The sequence below is a fragment of the Schistocerca cancellata genome, chromosome 2, assembly GCF_023864275.1.
Source record: "Schistocerca cancellata isolate TAMUIC-IGC-003103 chromosome 2, iqSchCanc2.1, whole genome shotgun sequence".
NCBI classification, from domain to species: domain Eukaryota; kingdom Metazoa; phylum Arthropoda; class Insecta; order Orthoptera; family Acrididae; genus Schistocerca; species Schistocerca cancellata.
Genome location: NC_064627.1, coordinates 700,020,147 through 700,032,208, shown reverse-complemented (window position 1 = coordinate 700,032,208; position 12,062 = coordinate 700,020,147). Strand labels below are relative to the sequence as shown.

The 12,062-nt window shown below is 41.3% G+C and overlaps 1 protein-coding gene across 1 annotated transcript in view; it reads right to left on the bottom strand.

The window, feature by feature from the left end:
• Positions 1-12,062, bottom strand: part of LOC126162479 (ATP-binding cassette sub-family C member 4-like) — a 242,101-nt gene that overhangs the window by 26,901 nt on the left and 203,138 nt on the right. The window contains exons 20-22 of the mRNA XM_049919021.1: positions 7,182-7,355; positions 1,368-1,495; positions 1,039-1,284 (exon numbers count right to left, since the gene is read on the bottom strand). Coding sequence (XP_049774978.1) covers positions 1,039-1,284; positions 1,368-1,495; positions 7,182-7,355 — 548 coding nt within the window. The remainder of the gene's footprint in view (positions 1-1,038; positions 1,285-1,367; positions 1,496-7,181; positions 7,356-12,062) is intronic.

Below are 12,062 nucleotides of genomic sequence, written 5' to 3'. Positions count from 1 at the left end.
CTGGACTAAAAAGTTCTGTGCAGACAACATACTAGAAGCTAAGACAAGTGTAGCTCCATGAGTGGACATAAAATGTTTTCTTCGAAAGGTGTTTTTAGCCAAAGTACCAGTCACCTTAGGAATACTATAGCTGCGGTTATGTTATCTCTCTTATTATCACCAAAGTGAACCATAGCTTCATGCTGAGTCATTCTGGACACAAAATAGTGTTACGATACCGACAAGCTCTACAGATAAATGGAAATGCCGCTGGCATCCTCTGACAGTTGTGATAATAGTATCAGCGTGTTTCAAAGAAAGTGTTTCAGTGTCATGCAATTAAACTCTAGCTTCAGTAAGCATTTCTCTATCACTCGTTATTCGACAACAACAGTTCCGCCACGAATCTTAAATATTCGAACTGAACCATAACTTTTTACGATAGCTTGCTGATTCATTGGGATTCGTCTCTATCTTTAATTTATATCATGATTTATCTACTTAATGCTATATAAGGAGTTGTGTTTTCTGTTGTGATTCGTCATAAGACAAAGAATCATATAACTTGTCTTTGATTTTCAACTTCATTTGTATTCAGTTTATCTCACTCTTAGGATTTCACATTTTAATAATTGTTATTTCTGAAGGCTCCTGTAAGAAGACAGATATTATTATTTAAGTATTCCTATGAAAGGGCAGATAACATTATTTAAGCAGCATTGCTGGAGTGTCGAATTACAAATCTACAAATTTCGAATTTCACCTGCAGTCTGTCACTGAATTATTTCACTCAACATGACATTCACCTCTTGCAATACTTTTTTGGACATGAAAACGTCCAAAGGTGCCCCGCTGTTTGGAATCCACCATCAAACTAACGTTCCTCCTGCAAGTCTATCTAGAAAGCTGAGCTCAGCAGTCAACCGTCTTCTATAAGACTACTCGTATCAGAGGCCTGCCACATTTTAAACAACAATCTGATTGCTAGTCGTTTTCACATCTGGTTTTTTAGCATTTACTATTCCCACAGAAGACGAATATGATGCTGTACGAGCTCACCTCTTCAAGAGCTTCCCAGAGTTTTGCATCCTCGAACTCTGAGAATGGGTCGAGATTATACCGGAGGCTCTCCGAGAAGAGCACCGGCTCCTGGGGGATGATGGAAATGTGCTTCCGAAGGTCGTGTAGTCCGAGGCGGCTTGTGTCGATATCATCAATAACGATGGTGCCCTCTGTTGGAGCAAGACGGAACAGCGCCGAAATGATAGAAGATTTTCCAGCGCCAGTTCGGCCCACAATGCCAACCTGAAACAGATTTACAAAATATCACAGAAGGCAGAAATTACATAAAAACTGCTTTTCCTACTGAATGTTAGTATTATGACTACCTTGTGTGTAGCTTCAACAGTAAAATTAAGATCCTTCAGTACGGGAGGATCTGGTTCATTATATTTGAGATATAGCTTCTGAAAGACAATTTTCCCTCTCTGCGGCCATTCAGCAGGTGGAATAGCATCTGGAATAAAAAAATGTTTTGCTTTTTTTAATAAACATCAACAACAATTAGTCAAACTTACATAACAACTGAGTAAAAATGACGGGTCAAATATTTTACTACGTTTGGCTTTACGTGATAGTGTGTTGACTTACACATTCCAAAAGTTTTCACTTATCCCGTATGTTAAAAGAGATATTGTAATATGCTAAGTAGGTGCTCCGTAATTTTGCTTGCACTGCAAGATATAATAGTCCAATGTTCGATTATTGTAGTGACTAAGGAGAGTATCTATTCTGGTATACGTTATATGAACACAACAAACGTTCAATACAATTTTCATTTGTGTAGCATGAATTTTGCAAGACTACATATTTGCTCAACGATATTTGTCTATTTGTTCAGAGTAGTTTAACCCAGATCTGAAACATAAATGGTGGGTATTGAGCTAACAAATATACATTTTTCAGTCATAGAAATGTTAAATACGATTCCAATCCGTGATGAATGCTGATTGTAACTTTTGATATATTCACACCAGCTAAGTTCTATGGACACGGCTGAAGATAATGAATTCAAGTGATAACAGGAAGTTAATGACATGCATTCAATGTGCCGTAGGAATAGTGTTGTGGTCGGAAAATGAATGAACATTTATTTATCTCTTTCTTTGTTTTCCGTCATAGCCTATTATCTCATATTCTACAATAGCGTTTACTTCTTGTACAGAATTATATTTCTGCAATCACTTTTGTTCAAGTAATGCTGACGATAAAATTGAAAACGGAGAAATTATTGCTGTTGCTAAGGTCAGTGTTGTCATCGTCACCCCGTTTTTACGGAGTCTTTGGATGTGCTGGCGAGTGGTGAAGGGGAAGCAGTTGACTGACATTATGTCCTTCAAAGACTTCATAAATGTCTTTTAGGGTCTTTCAGGTTCACCCATGGTAAAGGATGTCCTAAACATCTGCAGGTTGATACTGAGTCAGCTATCGTTACGCGGTACTGGTGAAGTTAGCATACGGAGGGCCGTGCCAAAGGGCAGGGTCTGCCTCCTCCTGCACAGGCACCATCGTTTCTTTCTTTCTTCCCCGTTCGTTGTAAGTAGGCCTACGTGCCATCCGGACAAATGTTAGGAATAGCCGAATGAAAACAGTCTGTTCAGTCATTCGTTGGAAAACAATCGATTCATTCGGTTGTAGTTTTACATACCAGCTGAACTATTCGCTCTTTTGAGTGGAACCAGTGTATAGGAGCAACAGAATGAAAAGAATCGAATCAGTCGGTTGTTGTTTCACGAATCAGTCCGATTACTATTCACTCTATTTCGAGGGAAGCTGGAGCTGCAGAATGAAAACAGTCGACACAATTCAACCAGTCTGTTGTTCTTCTGTCGGTTGAGCCATGTATTAGGCGTTTCAGCTGAAACTACTCTTTAGGGTTTTAGCTGACTAAGCTCTCCATTCACTCTTCTGAGTGAAACTAGTCGTCTCCCGCGTTTACGCGAAGACATCTCAGAGAATATACTAACGTTAAAATAAATACTGCATTTATTCATCTAATAATGTACTGCATAGACTAATTCTTTTTTCATCACTTAACATTCATTAATACACTGCTGTGGATAAAGTGGTTCCAGACGCAATTAAGACACAACTAATTAAGCTAATGTGTCGTTGCGGCTACAGAGTTGAGTGTAAAAGCTTCCCTAGGGGTACCTGAAGAGGACAAGAATATGGCCCAATTTCAGTGCCTGTTTGCTTTCCGTTTTCCTGAAGAGAAGTGACTGGTGTCCTCTAATTAATTAAAAAGCACTCAGACTGTGCATGCGCCCCGTGCGCCCCACGTCAGCCCCCTCCTGCCGCGGGGCTGCACAGCGCCGGCGCAGGGGCCGGGATGCCGCCTTGCTTTTGGCGGAGCCGGTGAAACCACTCACGCCCAAGAGACTGAGCGAAAACACTCATATAACACACGTAATCCTCAGGGACTTAAGTGAATCGGTTGTCTCATATTAAGCGAAACAGCTCAAACCCTGATGGTAAAAAATGTAGATGCCGTGTGACTAGGGGCTCCCGTCGGGTGGAGCGTTCGCCGGGTGCAAGTCTTTCGATTTGACGCCACTTCGGCGACTTGCGCGTCGATGGGGATGAAATTATGATGATTAGGACAACACAACACCCAGTCCCTGAGCGGAGAAAATCTCCGACCCACTCGGGAATCGAACCTGGGTCCTTAGGATTGACATTCTGTTGCGCTGACCACTTTTTTTTATCTCATTTTGTTTTATGTTGTTCGTTGAATTTGTTCAGGGCGGACGTCCGATGACAGCCGTTCAGGTTCTTCGTTGATCCGTTCACTCAGTTTTTTTATTACAGAGGGTAGATAACCCTCTGACCGAGCACTCAGCTACCGGGGCGGACAACACTGATGGTGAGTGAAAACGTAAATGTAGTTGATGTGACCACGGTTGTTTCATTCGACTGAAAAGAACGAATGAACGAAAAAATAATCGACTGACCAATCGGTTGTTTTAAAACCAATCGGTTGTCTCATCATTTACGTAACCGTGACGAAACGAAAGTGGGTCTGCTCCCTTGAGAGGTTCTGGTCTCGTAAGCAGAACTTTTCTTTGGCCAACAGAGGAGTCTTACTGCCAAACAATTTTGTCTTCAAAATGGTTCAAATGGCTCTGAGCACTATGGGACTTAACATCTATTGTCATCAGTCCCCTAGAACTTAGAATTACTTAAACCTAACTAACCTAAGGACAGCACACAACACCCAGTCATCACGAGGCAGAGAAAATCCCTGACCCCGCCGGGAATCGAACCCGGGAACGCGGGCGTGGGAAGCGAGAACGCTACCGCATGACCACGAGCTGCGGACCAAGTTTCTTACTTGAAGAAATACAGCAACCTGGAACATGTTTGTCTAGCTTTACTAGCTGACAAACCGGCATTGCCCGATTTTACATTTTGCCAATTTTCTATTAGGAACGAAAACAAAAAATGAACTGCGTTTGTAGTGAATTATCGAAAAAATTTCATTTGCGTAAATTCCTGAAAACACATTTGAAACTAGAAGACAGTCGCACTGAGACATATACATAATGTACTAATGTGAAGTACAGCACCCAAATTAAGACACATCAACCCGCACAGCTTCCGTACGCTGGGAGCAGCTGCTTCACGTGATTCTGTAAGCGTATCTATGGCAACGCCTCTTCATAACTCTGCACGTATAGACGGCTACCGTTTCCGCCTACTACCGCTTCGCAGTTGAAAAGCTGTCAAAAACGCTGTCAGGTGCCAGGGATTTCCTTAAGTTGACTCAACTACAGGAGTGTCTTAGTAGTAAAGAACAAATGCATTAAAACTGCATGCACAGCGCGTCTCAGTATTTATGACGTCATATCCCTTGGGCTACGAGTCGTACGATTTATTTGTGTAGGTACATTTAGCGGCACATGTGGATATTGACCAGCTAAATATGTGAAGAACAGTGTTAGTATCAACGAAGCAATAAATTTAAATGTCAAGCACAATGTGGTAGTTTCTCAAGCATCTCACAGTTTATGACGCCATATCGCCTGAACTATGATAAGTAGGTGGCTTTTACCCCCCACAGCGATTGTTGCCTGCCAGTAACGGATACGTGTACCCAGTTTGGTTGAAATTTGTGCTGTTGGAGCAGAGAATACAGCGCTGTCATTAAGCAAGCTGCGGAAGTATTCGCTACTAATGATAAACCTAGAGCTCAGTTCCGAGAATACATTAGCCAACAATGAGGAGGCCGGTTGTCACTTTGAACAATAGGTAAGCTGGGTAAATCTTTCTATAAGGCTTTACTTGCTCATATAAAAACCATCTCATTAGTTCCTTACCTCAAAGTAGAATCCTCTACCATCTGTATAATACTGAAGCTGCAGACTTGGGACACTCCGTATATTCCTTCTACTTCATAATGAATAAAGTTGCAACATATCAGGTCTAGACTGTACATGTATATCTACATCTACATCTGCATCTACACGCTGCAAAATGGCAGTGCATAACAGAGGATACTTTCCATTCTATCAGTTGTGACGGCTTCTTCTCGTTGTATTCACATATGGAGCGCGAGAAGAATGAGTGCTTAAATGCCACTCAGCACTCTGTAATTACCCTAATTTTGACTTCGCGGTTTCTACACGAGAGACACGAAGGAGGCTGCAATATATATATATATATATATATATATATATATATATATATATATATATATATATAGACCTCACTTAATGCTGGTAAACAGGCTAATGGCCATGGGTCTCCCTAATCGCTCATTGCAGTGATAGTTTGTTTAGTATTTTCTATCTGTCGAGATATTTGAGCAACTGCGATCTCTAAAATGGAATGGAAAATAATTTAACGATATTCGAAAATTCTTGCAATGAAAAGTAATAGTTACACAACGCTAATTAATATTTATAGTTAAAATTTTCGTAAAGATAGCCTAGGAAGGTTTTAATCGTGAAGTCATAAGTATTATGCAGAGGGGAATATCTCCTGCATCTCCTTCGAACCTGTTTTTGTTGTAGAAGAATCGTGGAAGTAATGGATTACATCCATATTATCACATCCTTTCACGAGATGTATTTTCTGAGCCTCATAAAGAATGTTTCAGCTGGTTGCTTACCAACAGTACATTGCCGCATTCGTAACATTGCGAAATCAACTGTCCAGCTACAATATTGATGACAAACTGATGGAGATAGCGACTGCCGTCAAAATCTAGACGTAACTATCCAGAGCGACCTAAAGTGGAATGACCACATTGAACAGATAGTGGGAAAAGCAGACACCAGACTCAGTTTCATCGGAAGAATCTTAAGGAAATGTAACTTATCCACGAAAGAAGTTTATAAGGCGCTTGTTCGCCCGATTCTTGAGCACTGTTTATCTATCTGGGATCCCTATCAGGTAGGACTGATACAGGAGATAGAGAAGATCCAAAGAAGAGCAGCGCGTTTCGTCACGGGATCGTTTGGCTGGGGAGAGAGCATTACGGAGATGCTAAACAAACTCTACTGGCAGACGTTACAAGAGAGACGTTGGGCATCACAGAGAGATTTTCTATTGAAATTTCGGGACAGAACTTTTCAGGAGGAGCCGGAGAACGTATTACTCCCCCCCACATACATCTTGCGTAGTGACCACGAGGAGGAAATTCGAGAAATCAGAGCCAATACAGAGGCTTATCTATTATCATTCTTCCCATGCACTATTCGCGAGTAGAACAGGGTTGGAGGATCAGATAGTGGTACCGAAAGTACCCTCCGCCACACACCACTAGGTGGCTTGCGGAGTGTGATGTAGATATAAATGTAGATTTCAGGATAGTTATTGTAGTGATGTTAAGTTCACCTTGATGATCTGGCCTCCAGATTCTCTGAACTTCAGCGCTAAGCAATGGATCTGTAACACCGCCGAATAGCAGGCTACGGCTATTTCTAATGTACTTGTACGTGCTCATCCGGTGTCATCCACCAATTATCAGGCACGGAGAAGTATCACAAGCTGTTCAGGCCATCAAAGGCACTATGAAACCAGCATATCTTATGGGTTCGTAAAAACTGTGGTACAAAATGGGTAGATAAGCTGTCTGTTTTTTTCTACAAGTAATGCGATTTCTGGGGCAGTTCACATACTCGGAACTATTTGCTTACCTGTATTTGATTCAAGCGCGCCTTCTGCTGGGATCTTGGTGTACTCAATAACTCGCTCTACTGACGTCATCTGACTGACGACTTCCGTCGTCTGGACAATCCCGATCTGAAGCATGCCGGTGAGGATCAGCGACTGCGAAATGGCAAGTCCCACTCCAGAGCTTCCAAACTCTCCTGAAAAATCAGAATTTCTTCAATAACAATAATTGTTACAATGATTTAATTTGCAACAGCGAGTTATATTTCCAGCTACCTTTCAAGCTGGGAAATTCTGTGAAACAACATAATGTCCAACTTTCTTTTCAGATATTCCACAATACGTTCCCTGGGGAAGAAAGGATATCGGTTAGCGTCCCATCGACAACGAGGTCTTAAAGAGGGAGTACAAGCTCCGATTAAGGAAGTATGGGAAGAAATTTGTCCGTGCCCTTTAAAAGGAACCATCTCAGCTTTTGCGTTAAGCGATTTGGCTTACGGGAAACCTGAATCTGGATGGCCGGAAGGGGATTTGAACCGTTGTCCTACAGTGAACTAACTACCTGCGCTACCTTGCTTGATAATATGTACGCCGATGTAAAAATTGTTACCACATAAAAGGTAGGTTGTCGGCAGTCTAAGAAACGAATGCGAAGGAGAAGCTTGCAGCGTCGTACGTGATGCGCTACAACAATGTCCGGTTGCTACATAACCTGCGCACATGGATATTTTAATCCTATTTATTCTTTGTTTTATGATTTTGGTCGATTGTTCGATTAATTATTTATGCCAAATGGAAAACACGTGCATAGCTACTTTGATGCCGCAAATTACTATTTCAGTTATTATTACAGTCTGTTCCTTGGTTGTTGGTTGTAACTGCTATTACAGATTTGAAGAATGAGTAGTTTCAATTAGCAGTACTGAGAGAGAGAGATAGAGAGAGATAGAGAGAGAGAGAGAGAGAGAGAGGGAGAGTGGGGGCGGGAAACAGGTACGATGAATTGCCACAAAAAAGTTATCTCCATGAAATACCCGTAAAACCGTGTATAGCCATAGAATAGGGAAAGTTTTTATGCTTTTTTTCCAAGCTCATGCTGCTGTATATGTAGACGAGATTTACTGCAGTCTGCCTGCAAATTCATCTGTCCTTGTTAGATTACTGAGGCCAGGTGGTAACAAATGAACCACGTCCCCCTGCCCGTTCCGCCTTGGTTAACGGATATCCGAGTATCTACAGGACCAGCGGAATGAATTATAAGCCTTGGAGGCACCACTGAGATACACATGAACTGTTACACGCACTTAGGGGTTTTAAGGAGAGCCGGAAGTGGTCAAATCCAAAAAATTACGATTTTTTTTTGCTACTGAAAATTAATTGTAACATTCCTCTTTAATGTAAACATTGAATTATTGTTCTACTCGCCCTAGAAGTGGAGTTATTACAATTTTCCCCCACGCCTGCAGAGGAAATTGGCGGCCGCTGAATGCATCTAACACCCTCTCGTTACTTCCTGGCGAACTGCTTGGGATTTTCTCGGCCTGTTACGCATACAGCGCCTTATGTTACGCATACAGCGAGTGTGCAAGGGTTGGCTACATTGTTTTCTGTGACAAATGAAGCGCTAAGAGCGGGGAACATCGTCTCTTTGCTGTTTACCATTTCGAAATAGTTCAGTGTTGCGCCTATTGTTGCGATGTTCTGGTTACGATGCGACGTTTTAGTAACTGTGTATATAAGAAGAGGAAGAACGTAGGGAAAAGAAAATTAACACTAATACCAAGTTGCGATACTACAATTACTGAAACAGTGCGTTCTTCTGCTAAGCAACACATGGCCGGCCTTAGCCCTGTGACATCTTCTAGCAAGAAGCTGACTGGTGGAAGTGACAGATTTAGTGAATATGTTAGTGACAGTGATGATATTAACGAAGTACTGAATATTGGATTATTATCTTCTGTGCTGAAAGAAAGTGTTCTGTGCAAAATGTGTTCAAGTGTAGGAGTGGGACTAGAGATAACAAAGCACTTTGGTTTAGCTTGTGAGATGAAGATAATCTGTGCATGTTGCAAGTATCAAGTGACTTTCTACAATTCATATGCCAGTCTCTTTGGTGAAAATGGACGATCTAGAGTGTTTGATGTGACTGTTCGACTTGTGTATGGTCTTCGATCCATCGGAAAAGGGTCTGCTGCTGGTAAACTGTTTTGTGGTATTATGAACTTGCCATCGCCTCCAAGCAAATTTGGGTACTACTGTGAACTGGTAGGAACCTCTGTTGAAGATGTGGCTTTGAAAACCATGAAGGAAGCAGTGGAGAAATCTGTAGAAATGAATGGTGGTTCTAGGGATTTGGTAGTGGCATTAGAGGTTCCTGGCAAAAGAGGGGTCATAAATCCCTGAATGGGATTGTAACTGCTACTTGTGGTGATAGTGCAAAAGTGATAGATGTTGCAATATTATCAAAACATTGTAGGTGCAAAAATAAAATCAAAGGAGAGCACAGTGGAAACTGTGAGGCAAATTTTAGTGGATCAAGTGGAGCAATGGAAGTGGATGGAGTGAAACAAATTTTTGAACGTTCAGTTCCCAGATACAACGTTAGGCACAAATACTACCTTGGGGATGGTGACTCCAAAGGTTTCAAGACTGTAGAGGAACTGAAACCATATGGAAATGAATTTGTAGTTGAAAAGTTGGAATGCATTGGGCATGTGCATAAGTGTATGGGTGCACGGCTTCGAAGGCTCAAACAAACTTTGGGTTCAAATAAGCTCAGTGATGGAAAGACAATAGGAGGGAGAGGCAGGCGTACTGATGAGGTGATTGAACGTCTACAGAGATACTATGGGTATGCTATAAGGCAAAATACTAGTAATGTTAGTGACATGCGAAAAGCAGTGTGGGCATTGTTCCTTCATACTGCCTCTTCCAATGAATACCCTCAACACAGCCTGTACCCAAAAGATTCCTGGTGCAAATATAATGCAAAAAAGGACTATGATCACAAACATGGTTTGCCAGCAGCTGTGATAAATGCAATAAAACCAATTTTTCATGACTTAGCACAGCCAGAATTGTTACACAAATGTCTACACGGAAAGACGTAGTATCCTCATGAGAGCATAAATAATTTGATTTGGAAAGTGATTCCTAAAAGGGTGTTTGTAAGCATAAAAACACTGCACTTTGGCATTTATGATGCAATTGCAACCTACAACCAAGGGAACAGTGTGAAGTTCTGAAGGTATTAGGATTTACAGCTGGGGTGAACACTGTACGAGCACTAAGAAATATTGACAGAGAAAGGAGAAGAGGAGCAGAAAGAAGAGAAAGGCATATGAAGTATGATGGAACAACAGGCCAGAAAAGAAGACAGAAGAGGAAGCTTTTGGAGGATGAAGAAGAAGACCCTGATAATCCATCCTATAGTGCAGGAATGTATTGAGAAACTTTGATAGCCATTTCCCATAAATTAGAATTTTTCGAATATAAGGAACATTTTCTCAAAATCCACTCAAGCTAGAGAGATGAAATTTTTATTCAGCACTCCTAGTGGTCAAACTTACATTGTAACACAGCCATTTGGCAATATGTTCCGTAGTTTCATTTCAGTTTAATTATAAAGCAATTATCTGTAAAAAAATTTGGGTCATTAATAAAAAAAATAATTGGAAGGAAACTAGAAAAGATACTCCAAAATCCCTCTGTCATAACTGCAATACTATACCACTCTATATGTAAAAAAAATTCAAATTTTTCTATTTGGTAGTTTATTCATAAATGTTCCTCAAACTTAGTGATTTTAACATGGGCAGCATAAGCACCTCCGGCTCCCCTTAAACCCCCTGGTGCATGTTGGCATGTGAGAGAGAAGAGGAAATATCCAACAAAGATCGTAACATAACGTTTTTAAAGTGAAATGTGACAATGATTAGGAATGATTTTAAAGTGACAAAATTTGTAAGTAGTTAAATTTTAGTTTAACTGTAGATTTCAAACCTTTTATTGTTCACCTTCGGATTTTTGTGTTCCTCTTCGAAGAGAGAACAGGGAATGAGACCAGTAGAATAGTGGAATTTTTCTCTTTTATTAATAGAGAAAAAGGTTGAAATTCGTTGCAAATGCAGTCTATTGTTACAGAGAACGATTGCTATTGCTTCAGTACAAATTTTACAATCACATCAGCAGTGCGTGCAGCGAATGAGACTTTCCCCTTCCAGCCGCCATGGCTGTTCGTTGCTCCTTTTTTTCAGTAAATCTAACTACGTTAGCATTATAAAGAAGTACTAAAAAGGCTGGCTAAGTGGCCTCGCCCTCTAGCGCCCTCGTCGGAGACGGGACGTTGAACTCCGGTTTCCTTCTTTCTTTTTTCCCCTGCTCCACTTTCGTTTGTCTGCTTAGAAGGCGTAGCGCTTTTATGCAGCCGGAACTAAGTGACGGGCAGCCTTATCAGACGGTTCAGTAACAGCCAAGTTCGAATGTGTTTGCGCACGGTAGTGCAGTAGTGAACGGAATCAGATAGTAAATACGCTGTGTCCCAACGCATGTGCCTCCTCCCAAGAATATGAGAACTCGACATGACGTAACATACGCGTCGTGTATAGGCGAGAGATGTCCACCACCCATAGCGCAGTGATGATTGCGTCGGTGACCAAGGGAAGCACACTGCAGAGTTATTTCAAGCCTCTCTCTCGCCAGAATTCATTATTGTCTCACTGTTCTCGTTATCATTAGCCTGTTAAAAGGTTGCGTCCACTGATATTACCTCGTTGCGGGTATCTCACCCTGATTGGATTGTTATTTGAAATGTTGTTCACCTTCGATAACGTTATTAACCCTTTTTTTCGAGCATCGCTGCAATATTAATCAATTGATGCTGCAACATCTGCATAGTGGCAGCG